Here is a 15353-nt window from a genome sequence, read left to right on the forward strand (position 1 = left end):
TATATAGTGATAAGTGGCACAATTTTATCTTTCCTCTATTTTCTTTGAATTTGTGCCCATCTAATTTGCTAGTATAATGTTTTGGGCCAATGAAAATATCTATGACGTTAAAAAGGCCTCGTGCGCTTCAATACAACGGGCTTTGAGTTAAAGGCCCAGTTTTGAAACTAATGATTATCACTTTAATGATAGTTAACCGTAACCTTTAATCGTCCTATAATCTTAGCGATTCCAACAAAAAATTATCACTTTCCACTACCAATTTTTGAGACCAAGAGTCTTCGCCAACTGAAGCATATCAAACCTCTACAGTCAAAATTGAACAAACCCTAATATTAGCTATAAATACATAGACCATGAAGCTTTATTTATAAAATCATTTAATTACATTTATATATGTTGTTAAATATTCTTGATTCTTAAATGGTCAAAAGTGTGGTGCAGGTGTGTCCCCTAATGTGCTTTGTAATGAAATAAATGCAAGAGTGTACCACAATGCCAACATTTTTTATTGCTAATTTCCGACATGAGGAATTTAATGATGCCATTTATATGTAGTATGATACCTACCACTTTTAGAGATAAGGTTGAGGTATATCTCTCCCTTATCCTTAACTTCCTATACTAATATACTACACAAAATACGCAAATCTTAATGCTCAAAGCTATTTCCAGAATCTTTGCATTTGCTGGATTCTTTTTCTAGTTTATAAATAACTTTTGTAGTGATCTAACTTGAGTTTATAACTTTATATACACGACATATATCCCTAGACAAGAAAATTCTTGTGAAAAGTAAACAATTCCATAGAGATATAAATACATCAGCAATAAGAGAATGTCTGCCCATCGCCACAAAAAATAATTACTACTAGTGCTCCTTCCGTTCCCCCATAGTTGAAGCGAAACTTTTCGACACGGAGTTTAAGAAAGATGTTGAGTGTAAATACTATAAAAAAGTAGAAAAAATAAAGTATAGAGTGAATAAAGTAGAGCGAATAAAGTAAGTGGGAGTAAAGTAAGAAAGAATTTTTTTTTCCTATACACGGAAATGACTCAACTATGAAGGAATAGATGGAGTAATATTTTTGGTATTAGAATTTGTCACTATTTACATAAAATTAACAAGTTACTTTGATAAAATTAACAAGTTAGTACTTGTTAGTAATTTTTTGCTATTTATAACCGATGACTCGGATGCTACTCAGGCAAATTAACATAATGTCTCAATATAATATTATATTTCAATGACCTAAGAATGTCTCAATATTTCCAACTTATATTTTGCAAATAACAGATTAATCTGTACTAATTTTAGCTATCTAGGCTGATCATGAATAATAAACACCATCTAAATATTTTAGGAAGATTATAAAATACACTCCCTAAGTGACCACTTTCTGAATATAAGAATACATCATGATGAACTTATATAGGGAGTAGTATAAAAGAAATCAATGTATTTACATTATTAACTTATGAAAAACTTTTTTCTTTATCTCCCCTCGAATTATGGACGGATCACTTTATTCAATCTTTCTCCCAAAAAGGTTAATACTTGAAAGCAGGGTTGGGAAACCCTCATGTAGAAAGAAACAATTAAATCAAAAGAATAACATCCTAATGTTCCTTCAATTCTTCTAATACACATAAAACATTTATCACAAAAATTAAGGACACAAATTGTTAGGATAGTTCCGTTAATAACAAAATCGTGTTACCAAAAGTCTTTTCTTGCTGAAGAGATTATTGATACGTCGGATTTTGACCTTCAAACATTGTTAAGAGGCATAATCGTCATTTTATTGTTTTTTTAGCCTTTTTTCATTTTTCGTGATTTCGTTGGTTTTTAAAAAAATTATAGGGTGTTTCGGAGCCAATTATAAATATTGATTTTCATTGTTTTTCAGCAAAATTTGATATTATAAATAAATTTTAAAATTTAAGAACTAGGATTGCTTGTTTTCTCACCATTTGTAGTTATTTTTGTGGCATGTTTGCATCAGCATTAGTAACTCTAGTTTCATTGTATGTGGACATATATATACATGGTCTGAACTATGCTAGTTTGATTGTTTAGATGGAATACAAAATGCTCGAGTAAAAAATAATGTGTCAAAAAACAACAGCAAAAAAAACACATATGCAAATAAGACGCAAGATATGACTAGCCAATTACCATCATCAAATAGTTACTGCCTTGCAATGCCACTATCCACAAATTAAATTAATTTGAAACTAGAAAATGAAGCTGAACATTAAATGAGTCAAAACATGATTGTTGGCAACAAAGATGACAATCAATGAGAAGGCTAATAAATATGCATAGTTGAGATGAAAACAAAAGGTAGAAGTAATGGAAGGACAAGGCAATGGTGTTGAGTTATCAAGAACAGTATATAGCTGAACCGACAGTGAAGAAGGTGAAGTGGGATTGGATGTTCAAACTGTAAAAATTAATATGCAACTGATCCATCACAGTTCACTCCAATGAAAACTTCCAAAACTCCCACTTTTTTGGTTATAAGTTTCAACATGGAAATAAAACGAAAGATGGAAAACTAGCTAGCTAGCTTGCTAACATTGGTGGGCATGTAGCATAGCTTATTCATTCTTGTGTGTGTATGCAATGTTCATATAGTAGTAGTACTACTACTATAATTAATTAATATAGGTGTACTTATGTAAGTGTTCAAATAGATTTTCTAATCAAAACTTATTTCACCACATTTCACCAAACAAGTTGCTCAATTTCGATAATCATCTTATTTTGATTTAGATATATAAGAGTATCCACAATAGGGAGCCACGAGTAGTCGGCCTGGCCGAGGCCAAAGTTTTTTTTTTAATTTTCAAAAAATTTCTCTAAATACTGCATTTTACACATTTTTTTTATAATTATTATAGTCTGATAATTTTTATTCTAGTTAAATTAAAACAAAAAAAAATGAGCGAAATAATTAATTTGTGACTTGGGCTTGTCCACTATTAGGGTGGACAAGTTTTTTTGTGGTCTGGCCAAGTTTCTTAGCCTTGGGCAGAGCCATGGGCTTAACTATTGTGGACGCCCGACAACTTTTGAGATTGGTCACTTTTGATAAGTCATCTTATTTTGATTTTCATAGTATATGATATTACTCCAAACATTTTTATCTCAGTCATTTCAAATTGTAAATCAAGTAGGAATAGATAATAAGTCGCCTGTGAATAAGCTATATATTTTCACTTTCAACTTTTGAGATTGGTCACTTTTGATAAATCATCTTATTTTGATTTTCATAGTGTATGATATTACCCCAAACAATTTTATCTCAGTCATTTCAAATTGTAAATCAAGTAGGAGTAGATAATAATTCGCCTGTGAATAAGCTATATCTTCTCACTTTCGATAAGTTAGTTATCTTACTTTGATTTAAATTTAAATAAGGTCATGCACTCTGAATGCGTTTATTCCAGTCACATATTCTCTTATAAATCAAATTGTACAGGGCTTATTCGAACGACTAACAAAATATTTTTTTTAATTGGTATATTCCCGCACCTTCTACACCACTCCACACTTACTTCAATTTGTTTGTATTTCTTCCCAAAATTACAATAAATTAAAGAAAGATATATATGCGTATGTCCGATCCAGAAGAATGATATGCTACGTACCTTATGTAGGCTCTTTATATGAGCATAACTTTCGTTTGACGCACGTTTAGCTTTGTTCGTTTCGATTTATATATTTAGTTTGATTCTACTACATTAAAAAATGTTATTGCAATTTTTAATTTCACAAAATTCATAAAAATCAAAGCTCGATTTGCTCATTTTCTCTATAATTTTAAATAAATTAATAAAATAACAAATTACGCTTTGATTTTTATGAATTTTGTGAAATAAAAAATTGCAATAACATTTTTAATGTATTAGAAGCAAACTAAATATATAAATCGAAACGAACAACTCTAAACGTGCGTCAAACGTGAGTGGTGCTCATATAAGGAGTCTACAAGTATGTAGTACATCATTCCTCTGTTTGATCCATTCTTAGAAATTAAAGCAAACGTTACATTATAATTCAATTAATAAAAGTTAGATTATATTAACATCGTTTTATTCTTATCATTAAAATAAAATTGGCGAGAAAAACGACCTACATATGATACGATAAAATAAACGGAGGGATATTATCCTCAAAGTTTCAATTCCTTTGAATATTTAACACTTCAGTAAGTTTCATTTCCTTTCACTTGTTCAAAAGTTTTATTCTATTTGTGATTAATTATGTTTTGGATTCCAACTTTGAACCTTCTTTGAAAAATATTTTATCCACTTATTTTTCTGAAAAATAATTATGTTTTACCATATTTATATTAATAATTTTTTCTTGATGTCAAATTATTTAAATTTTATGTAAATTACTCCATTACATAAAAGCTTCTAGTACTACCTCCGTCCACAAAAAATAGATAATATTGGCATGAATTTTAATGCGTAAGTGACAAAGTAAAAGAGAGGGAAAATGCGGTGAAAATAATGTTAGTGGTTCACGGGGTTCATATTATAAAATGATGTATGGTTAATATGTTGGTTTAAAATTTTGCATATTTATAGTTAGTCCAATTTTGATGGACAATCTAAAATTGTAAAACTAGTAGGAGTATATTTTTCAGGAGTATATTTTTCATGAACGGAGCTAGTATTATCGAGTCAAATTATCTAAAAGTACTACTCTAGTGTACTACAATTTGCAATAAAACTTTGCAAAGTACGCCTTTATCAGTATTTTTTTGTATTTGCCTTTGGATTCATCGACAATTCGACATATTGCCAAAAGTGAATATATTTTCAGAAAAGTAGTTCAAAACTAAGGATTAACCCTTGTATTTAACTGAAACACCCCTAAAACTTTACCACAAAATTCTTCAATAAAAAAAAGAAGAATCTGGAAAAAGTTTGGGTATTTGTTGTAAGCATACACATAACACAATAATTACTAAAATGAAAAAAACGATAAAGAAAGAACAGCTGTGGTGTAGCATTATGTCATTTCATGGGACAACCCCATTTGTCCACTGAGTCATAAGATGTAGTGTGTGGGTTGTGTGTATGTGTTTTGCATTGGTACTTGTGTACTGTTTGTTGCAATCAATCTCATTCATTGTAAAATTATATTTCTAATTTTGTGAGTTTAATTAATTTCAGCATGGCCCCCTTTCTCTCTAATTCGGCACACTGCACACTGTATTTCTTTTAATTACTCTAATATAAACACACACACACACATATATATATATATATATATATATATATATATAAAAGTGTGTGTGTATCGTACGATCCTCAAAGTATGCATAGATTTTTTGGCAAAAAAATATCTCTGGTGCATGATGTTTTGTCACCTCAATGTTGTGCTTTTTATTGTTATTACTCCAACTTCTTAATTTCTTTTCCTTTTCTGTAAGTTGGTTTACCACAAATTCCCAGTTTCTAATTTCAACGAAATTTAGTCGTTCATTTTAAAATTGATTAAAACTAGTTAGGAGTTCAAAATGTGAATTGAAATTTCCAATAAAACTTAGTGCTTTGGGTTTAATCACTTTCACACTGTAGATTTTTATTTTTGTTAAATAATATCCGGATTTATGAAGTGGAATAAGAATACATATGTATAAAAGTATACTATCCTATCTGTATACAACTTTATATTGTTGTCTGAACTCTTTTAATCAAAACAATCTCCAATTATGTAGATCAGCATTAGTGGAGCAGCAAAAGAATTTTCAGATGATTAATTAATAAAGTAAAGCAGCTTAGTGATTTAAAATAAAATTTAAAGGTTGGCGAACACATGACATGCTTCTAAAAGTAATTTGCTATATCAGTCGATCATCAAATTCTTTTGAATAATCTGAATTATTAACATATCTGTCTCTCCGCCTTCTCTTTTTCGATTCATTAAGAATTAATGAAAGTTTTTTATTAGAAATTACTCCATACTAAATTAATTAGCACAAACGCATTTTATGTGCAACAAATTCATTTTTAGGCCCACGTTTACCTTGTTAAGTGTGGGATGGGGGGTTAACTAAAACATTTGTGGGATACCAGTGCTGTTTTATAATGTACATTTTCTTACAGCTAAGAGCTGCATTGCAAAAAAATTATCTAATACTGACATGAGTTTAGAAGCATTAATTGTGTCACAAAATCTGTTATAATTTTTGTGGTTCACAAACATTCTTAAAAATTCATGTCACTACTAGAACACTTTGTAGCTGTGCCAGTGAACTTATATAATAACAATCCTTTATTTTGTGTTTTACATCAACCTTCATCATATTCATCTATGTATAATCTTATAAGTACATGTATATATTCATATTCCAACGAGAGAATAAAGGATTAGTGGGTGGGTTGTTGGGATGGACAGATGAGGATGGAAAAAGAAAAAATTGATTGGACAAGTAATGGCATTGAAATGAAATTGTATTGAGAATGGTAAAGAGGGGGCAGCCTTTTTGGTTTGACAAGACCTTCATTTTTGTATTTCAGACCAGATGGAGAATCTGATGTGATCTTCCTCCACAATACACTCAAATTCCCTCTATTATTACAACCTTCCCCTCCTTTCCTAATTTTAATTCTGAATATTCAACCAATTATTGCTTAAATATATGTGTGGAATCACATCCTTTTCTTCCATTAATATGCACTTCCTAATGCTGTTATTCACTCATGATTAGGGTTTTTAATTTGTCATTCCCACCATAGAGCATAAGCCAATAATATTCCACAGCTATATTGTGTACTAATTCATTATATTGACAATATACACAAGGCTAAGTGTATCTTCTTTTCTAGCATCCATTTCATAAGATTGCTAAGGTTAAGTGTATTATCTTGGGGCAACTCTGGGTTGGGTGACCCCTTATAAGTACACTTAAATTTAGAGTTTTTCATAATTTAGCTAGAAAAAAAAGTTAAACTTATTGATATTAGTAACACTTACATATGCAGTCTCATATCTGCATACATTTGGAATTCCACAATTTCCTTTGTGTTTCTGATTCATTCTTAGCCTTCTATGTTTCGGAGGCCGGAGCCTCTATTTGGTCACCGAAGATGACATTATAAGACTAGCAGATGAAGGCCAAGACTTGCATCTCATGGAGAACCAACAAAGAAGGTGTTAATAATTGAATAAAATGGAGTATTATAATGAAAAATGTTTGGGTGTGTTCCCAAATTTGTTGGCAATTAGAAAACTTGACACTCCTAAAAATTGCTGTCTTTAGGTCCAAAGAGGTTTTTTCCAATTATGGAAACTGTACATTGCTACAGCACATAAACCCTGGTTTCAACCATTTTAAAACATGTACTTTGCTTCTTGGTTTAATAGTAATACAACTCCTCACCTCCACTTAACTGCTGCTTAGCCCACACTAATTTACTCCTTAAGCTTTGTGATCTGTCACACGTGTTTTCATTAATATACAAAAAGCTGCACTATCAGAAACAAAGCCTATATATTAATCCATCACCAGCTGCTAAAATTAGGGTTTTCTTTGTCAATCTTATTGTAGTTCAAATATTTGTAGGGACCATGTTGTCACATTTTTTCCTGATTTAAGCGAATTTCAGGGAGCCAACATCTTTAATGTCAATAATTACTAACCCACAAATTCTGTGATGTAAAAGGAATATAAGAGTTGCTTTAGAGCATCTTCAAGGGGAAAGGTAAGTTCAGAAGGTATATTTCTCATTTACCTTCTCAAAAAGGTAATTATACCTTCTTAAAAAAGTAATGGACTTCAAGAGAAGAATGTAAATTAAGAAGGCAAATAAAAATAACTCACTTTTTACCTTTTCTTCCAAGAAGAGATAAAGATACATTCTCAAAATGAAAGAAGGTATAATACCTCCATAAATACATTTTCCATTGGAGCATGAAATTTTATCAAGAAGAGATAAATATGGTAGTTATTCCTATTTACCTCTCCATTTACCCTTTCCCTTGGAGATGCTCTAACATAGATCTTATCTATTGCAATATCAGTGTAATTCAAATAATGTTAATTGATTTAGTTTAGAAACGTTCTCATGAGAATTATATCTCGGTTGTTGATTTAAAAAAAAACATGGAACACATCTTACCACTATAAATATTACAGTAGTAGTATATTTTAATTAATATAAAAATGATAAGTAAAATTATATCTCCATCTAGAGAATACATTAATTAATTTAATTAAAATATGACTTCACACTATTTTTCTGAATGGTGTATGCTTTCAAATTGAGGTGAGTAAAGAAAATTAATTTCTCTTTCCTCTTATGTGTATTTACTAATGAGTATTTTAAACCTTAATACAGTGTAATCCCCACCTTTCTTTAGCTATATATAGCCTAAGCTTCACCTAAAAAAAATAAGAACTTCTTTGCTAGGTGGCTTCATCAACACTTGCTTTGCTGTAGTTTTTTGATAGCCAGAGAGGGAGAGAGAGCTTTCTTCTGTCCAAGCAGAGAGGCAGTATGATTCAATTTGCTGCTGACTCATTCATCCAAATGCTGAGTAACGATTCAAGTTTTACTCGGCAGCTGAGTGAATGAAGTAGGAGCCTAAGTTGAATCTTAACACTTTCTATTCTTGGACTGAAGGGAGCTCCCTCCTTTTCTTCATACTTAGCTTAATCATACTATATCTTTAATTTCTTCTTTTCTAATTAGGCCTAATTAAATTCAACAATTAATGTTTTTTTTTTCATGAGAGAATTGATGTTTTGTGTAATTGAAATTAATGGTCTTTTGTGTTTTTTGAGATTTTGAATCAGGGTTTGTTTGGATGGGAGGCTAAACAAGATTTGGTGTTTCTTGGGCGTTGGTAATTACAACAAGTTCCAAGGCATATGCAGTGGTCGTTTGAAGTAACCCAAATGTCCCTTGATCTTCGAAGCCAACTGTGTTTTCACCTCCATTATGTAAATTTTTATTTTAATTTGATTTTTTGTTTAGGTTTCTATGTAAAATCTCACTAAGACTAGGTTTTAGTTTATATGTACAATCCCACCTTCACCGTTTTAAATGGATTTTTATTGTTTTTTTGTGTTAATTAGGTTAATTTAATTAGATTTGAACTGTGTGGACGTTTGTAACTAGTTCGTGGTTAAACAGATTAAGAGAGGCTGATGTGGGCCTTAATTCATTTCATGTGACAATAAAATGAGCACTGATTTTCATAAAAAGTTCAGAATGATTTGACAAGAGCGGTGGCCATGGCCATCTTTTTATTAGAACTCTGAATAATTTACGAGATAAAAGTATATAAATATGAATTGTACTTGAAAGCAATTTATTCCAAGCATAAAAAATAGGAGTATCACATCTTTAATGGTTTTTATGAAAAAGTTAATACTAATTCGGATTCCAAATTCCAATTCTGAAAGAAAAGATAAACAAGTGGCGCATATATTAATTGTGAATTATTATTGCAAAATGAAGTGGCATATATGCACATTAGTTGGTAAATGCTTTTTTATCGCTGATTATAAATTAAGTATTACAGCTAGTTAACTTATTCAAATATTTTTGTACTTATATAACAAGTATTAGGAATTATTATTATTGTATAAATATAAGTACTATCTTATAGTAAAATATAAAGAGTATTGTATGCATAAAATTTCTAACAATTCATTTGGCAAAAAGATTCATTAATTACTAGTTTACTACTACTAGTATTGTTTCTGAACTTAGTAAAATCCATAATTAACACATGAAAGAATGATAGGTATGACTCTAAGATTTTCATTACATATGGTAAAATCATCCTTATTCAAATGATTGATTATTTCGAAGTTAAGTGGAAATACCAATATTCTGCCCAAAATATGGTGTTTATGTATAGTTGTTAAAGTGATAAAATATCAAAGCTCACGTCACTTCCCTCGATGATTTGCAGAATCTTTGAACAAACCCTAGACAGAGCTAAGCAATTGAATGGTTGTTTGGTAGTTCATCTCCTTCCCGAAGATTGACAGGTGCCCTACCTAGCTTCTTTCTCCAAACAGAATATCTAATTTATTGATATAAACTTCCAACTACTGCCACAAACATATTTCCTTTTTATCTTTCCCATCCCTATTTGTCTTTTTTTTATATACATTTACCCTATTTAGCTTTTATTCCCCCTATGAAATCAATACACAAAACATGATGAATTAATAATAAGGCCATATTTAATTAGGCTTGAGACTATGTATATTGATGTGTGTCTAAATATTTTCTTCTACCTTTATTGTTTTACTTGAGAAGGAGCACACACTAGCTAGAAGGCCTTTTCACTTTTGTATATTTACAATATACCTTTTCCATGCATGCGTGATTGGTCAATGCAATACCTTTAATAAGCATAACTTCATTAATGTTTTTGTCGTGGTCTATTTTCTTTCCAACTATTTAATCACTTTTAATGCTTTAGATATATGGATTCATTGGCTTTATGTATTAGTACTATCAATTATATTGACACTAATATTGTTTACAGAGGAGTATGAATGTGATCTAATTAGGAATTTATAAGTTGGAGTATTTCATTACAAGACATTAATTTTTGAATAGAGATATAGGGAGAATCTTATTTGGATATAAAATGCCTATGCTTGTGCGATTTGACTAATATAATTGGCTAGACACAGATAGGTTTTTCTTTATTCCATGGGTCCAGATGTTCCAACTGATTGTGGATTTGTGAGAATATATTAGAGTGTGATGAATTTCTTAATCACAACTTTTTTTCAGATAATATATATCATTAAAGATCTTTAACAATTTTCTAAACTTTTATAGGAAAAAAAAAGAGAGCTTCAAGATTGCATATTGATTTGATTTTTTGGCCATGTCCACATGTCGTATGTAATAATGGAGTTATTACTTATTACTAGTAACATTGTGATGAAAAAAAATAATTTTAGCAATTCACATGAATACATTGTACATAGAGAAAAAAAACTAAATAGAGAAATCAATTTTTTTTGTGTGTAGGAACTTAGCTATTCAGCTCACGTGGTAATTTATGTTTTGATTAGATGGGCCTCAAGTGTTTTATTCATTAAATAATATTGAATTAAGCTAGTTTACTTTTAATTATGATTTATATCCCAATTAGAATTTATTTAATCCAATTAAGTTACATTTGATTGGGGTATACATTAATATAATTAGATTGGTTTTTTGTTAATGGCTTAAGTTTTTTTTTTATCGAAATCGAATAAAAAGAGTGGGCTTTAAATGGGCTCTCTATATACTCAATTTCCAAATGTTATTATCAGTGTTCAAAATGTAGATTTTCTATAAAAATATCTTAAAACATGTCTTCAAAAGTTCTTGTTCTTTCAACTTTTGTTTCAATAGGGAACTTAATTACTATAGTGTATTATGTATATACCTACTAAACCAAAAATCTATTTATAATAAAATGGATGTATAATCTCAGATGATTAACTTCATCCAAAACTTTCAATTAATTTACCAGAAAAGATATGCAAACATTGTAACAAACAGCCACCCTAAGTATTCACAAACCATCATCTTCTTACAAGAAAACAATAAACAACAATTCACACGTGAAAGTAACAAGAATCATTCCTTCCTCGAAGGAAAAATCGAAGCTTTTAAGCGCGAGCGCGAGCGCTGGCCCCGTGTTCGTGCTTCAAACAGCTTAGCCTTCAAAGTGTTCTCTTTCAAGTCTGGATGCAGTTTGACAGATGACTCAGCTGAAGCATTCTGATCAGGAGATGGTAGCTTCTCACTCCAATGGCGAACCGGGCTCGGTTGGCTCCTCCAGACAGAGTGACTCGGCTGCTTCGTCCCGTTTTCTGACATCATATAGTGATTTCTGATCAAATTCTCAATCATCTGGTTTGAATTCATCCCACCACTCTCTTTTGCTACTTCACCGTTTTCAGGCTTCTGAGTAATGCTGCTCGTTTCTCCCGGTCCGTCCACAGCACGCTCTGCATCATCCTCGATCTGGTTTGAGCTTTCACCGTGTGCTGCGGCTTGAGCAATCTGTTCTTCATACTTCACCTGCAAAGCAGACGGGCTCACCCTCTCTGAAGACGCGTTTTTCTTCTTGTCTTGCTTTGTCTTCGTGGTCTCACCTTCTTCGTTTCTGTGGTACTCGTTTTCGTGGCTCTTTAGGGTGGACATTTTCATCCTCTCTAGCTCAAAACAATTAGAGTCACTACCTCCCGAGTCATCCTCATCTTGAGGAGCGCTAACGGCCATATTCAGTGGGATAGACTCAAGAGAACTTCTTCGGAGAGTAGGGTCCTTCACCACTTGGCTGCCATTAGCGTTATGAAGTGATTTAGCCTGCACGAATGCTTCAATCTCGGAGCTTAGCTTGTCCACGACATACTTTTTCCGTCCAACACCTTCCAGCTTCTTCTGCATCCTCTCGTCGAGCCATGTTTCAGATAAGTGAAGAATCAACTGGTCATGATCAGCTCTTTCAGTCCAATCTTTATCGGATACTTTCCTGAGAGCACGCAGTTCTCTCTCATATCCTCTTATTCCTAGAGCAAACTCATCGCAGAGATCTTCCATGAGATCGTGTGACCTTCTTTCGCTCTCTACCTCTTTAGACAGTTTAGCAAGAGTCGTCTTCACATCATACACCTCCCTGGCTAGCTTCCTGTGTAGGCTCTCTGACCGCTTCCTCAACTTCCTCTCGTCCTCCAATTCTTCCCTCAAAGACTGAATGGTTGCACTCATTCGATCTTGTTCCTTCGACTTCCTAGCTACTTTTTCTTCTGCAATCTGCACCATCAGTTCATCCATTTCGCGTCTATCAGCTTGTTGCTCCCTCACCAACGCTTTGATATGAGAGCGCGCGTGATCCAACTCCTTTTTTAGTGCTTTCACGAGAGACATGTTGGACACATGTTGCTCTTCCAGGCTCCAGATACGGTTTAAAACTTTGAGTAGCTCCGTTGATGTTCTTAAGCCGTAGCTCGTCTCCCCAGCTCTACCTTTGAATTCGATGGAGCTGGTAGGCGTGACCGCTGGGTTATAGGGCGCAATCTGCAGTATACTAGCACTCGATAAAAACGTAAAGAGGAGTAATAAAATGATTTTAAGAAAAATGAATGCATCACACAAAATTACTACTCTTACAAGATGGCATAATCTATCCAAAAACTAAGCTTGTTTTGTATAACAGGCTAATGATGTACATTGACATGACTTTCTACGTCGTTTCTCTAAATTCGGAACAGCTCTTTTTGTTTTCGCGAGCTAGATGAAAATGACATAACTAGCCTAATGGAACGAACACACAAGCTGCTTTTATAAGTAGTTCTGAAGTGGTGTTATGATACATATGCAAGTCTAAAGAAAAACAAACCATAAACTGCCTAGTCGAAAAATTTAACATTTTGAAGATCAGAGGAAGTAAGTTTGCAAGTTTCTTTTAGATGTGGTTTCGACAGGCTAAGAAGAGCTTCATTTACCCGAAAACAAGCTAGTTAATCAGACAACAAGGAATCACCTGTTAAGCCTATCTAGAAGAGAGACAATGTGGCTAATGGCAGGTGGGAGAGCATAGGCAGAGTATCCGTGCTATCTCAGGGATACTGCGAATGAGGTGTCATCGTGTTATGGGAGTAAGATCTGAAGGCTAAAACTGGCAAGGGTGTACTACTATTTGGTTTGGTTCAAAAGCATTATCGTGCTTAAAGTGAAGAAGTCGAAGGGAAGTGAAAGCCATCGAACTCTCAGATATCTCTCAAACGCCTACAGGTCTTAGAGGGCTATTCAATAGCACAGTAGCAAACGAAACAAACTTAGACGTTTAAGAGTGCATGTCTGCATTGAAAATATTTTTGTGAAACCATGATTCAGAGTTCAGAGAGGGCAAGGGAAATTGAGTTACCTCCATGGAGCTGCCATAACTCGCAGGTGATACAGGTTGCAGGGCACGGTTGTTCCTCTCAGCTGACCGATGGTGTTGCATTAATGTAGCTGCGATGTGCCTCCTCAAACTGCTAGAACTTTCTGGCTGCTATTAAAACACATAGAAAATATGAGAAACATGGAATCAGATCACATTTTCTGACATCATGAGAGCTTGTTTAATGTTTAGAGATTTCTCAACTTACTAGCTGCAAAATGCTTAAACAGACCGAATTGATAAAATATTGAGTTCTAGCTTTGCAAGAGGCTTCAGAATATCACAAAATTTCCACAAAAGTGAATAAACCAAACAAGCACAAAAATGGCAAGAATTTCACCAGAACAATAAATGGAACTAAAACAAACAAGCACCAAATTTCACAAGAATTCCCACTACAGATATTGAAAACCCAAGAAAGATCACTCTTTTACACCAAAACCATCTGCAACAAAACTAAAAGAGGCTCTATGATTTGCCCCACATACACATAACCACTAATTGAATAAAGAATCAAATAGTAAACCATGGCCAATGAAGTAGTGAAATTCACAACCTTAGTAAAACTCTACTACTACTATTTGATAAGAATATTCACTAAACTGCAAAATGCAAAAACAAATCAGATTGGCAAAATAGTGAGTTCAAGAATATTACAAAATTTCCACAAAAGTGAATAAATTTCCACTAGAGATATTAAGAAGCCAAGAAAGATCCCTGTTTTACACCAAAGCCATATTCAAGAATCAAGAAAAAGGAAGAGTCTTTAAGCAATTTATTTACCAGGTCAGGTTCAGGATCAGGATCAAGGCCACTCTTTTCCTCATGATTGAGGCGGCGCAGGCGCGGGAGAGGGGCGTGGTGCATTTGATCAAGGTCCCAAAGAGTGGCAGCAAGTTTTCTTGCAGAAAGAAAAGGAATTTGACAAGGATTTCCTCTGATATCTTGCAATTGTTTAGTGAAAAAAGGAGCTGTTGCTTCTTCTTGTTGTTGTTCAAGTCTCCAAAATGATGCTACTGGAGTGGTGTGTCCCCCTCTTTTCCCCACCCTCCTCAACTTTTCCCCTAAATTTCCTGGCTCTTCCCCACTTTTCATCTTTCTCTCTCTCTACAGAGCTTAAAAAATAAGGACTTTTTTGCTCCCTCTCCCACTAACTTGCCTTGCCCATTTGGTTTACCTTCTTCTGTTCTTGCTCAATCAGTGTTGCTGTAGTCTGTAGAGAGATCTTTGGATTCTGTAGACTGTAGACTGTAGACTGTAGATGTAGTAGTAACTTTTTTGTTTCTAGTTGCGCCCGACACTCGCTCAATCCACGACAGCAACGTGTTACATGGATTTGGATTTTAATTATTATTGAATAATGCTGTGTTCCTTCCTCGTACTTATACATTTTTAACATCTAGGCTTGTAA

General features: G+C 33.0%; 1 protein-coding gene across 2 annotated transcripts; it reads right to left on the reverse strand.

Annotated features, from left to right (window-relative positions):
* Positions 1–11473: 11473 nt before the first annotated feature.
* On the reverse strand, positions 11474–15189 carry LOC121783566 (uncharacterized protein At5g41620-like). 2 transcript variants are annotated; one of them, XM_042181677.1, is made up of 3 exons: positions 14726–15189; positions 13925–14053; positions 11474–13074 (listed from the first exon to the last, which is right to left on the reverse strand). In XM_042181677.1, the coding sequence occupies exons 1-3, from the start codon at positions 15035–15037 to the stop codon at positions 11629–11631; spliced, it is 1887 nt and encodes a 628-aa protein (XP_042037611.1). In that variant the 5' UTR covers positions 15038–15189; the 3' UTR covers positions 11474–11628. The 2 variants fall into 2 exon arrangements, with proteins under 2 accessions (XP_042037611.1, XP_042037612.1); XM_042181678.1 differs by having other exon boundaries at positions 13925–14050; positions 14726–15188.
* Between the last annotated feature and the right edge of the window lie 164 nt (positions 15190–15353).

Source organism: Salvia splendens, chromosome 21 (assembly GCF_004379255.2).
Source record: "Salvia splendens isolate huo1 chromosome 21, SspV2, whole genome shotgun sequence".
NCBI lineage: Eukaryota > Viridiplantae > Streptophyta > Magnoliopsida > Lamiales > Lamiaceae > Salvia > Salvia splendens.

Excerpts from the sequence above, each read along its gene's own strand:
- LOC121783566 (XM_042181677.1), bottom strand. The coding sequence starts at position 15,037 with ATGAAAAGTGGGGAAGAGCCAGGAAATTTAGGGGAAAAGTTGAGGAGG. Across the intron at positions 14,054-14,725 it reads CTGATCCTGAACCTGACCTG|CAGCCAGAAAGTTCTAGCAG; the intron begins GTAAATAAATTG and ends GTGTTTTAATAG. Across the intron at positions 13,075-13,924 it reads GTTATGGCAGCTCCATGGAG|ATTGCGCCCTATAACCCAGC; the intron begins GTAACTCAATTT and ends AGTATACTGCAG.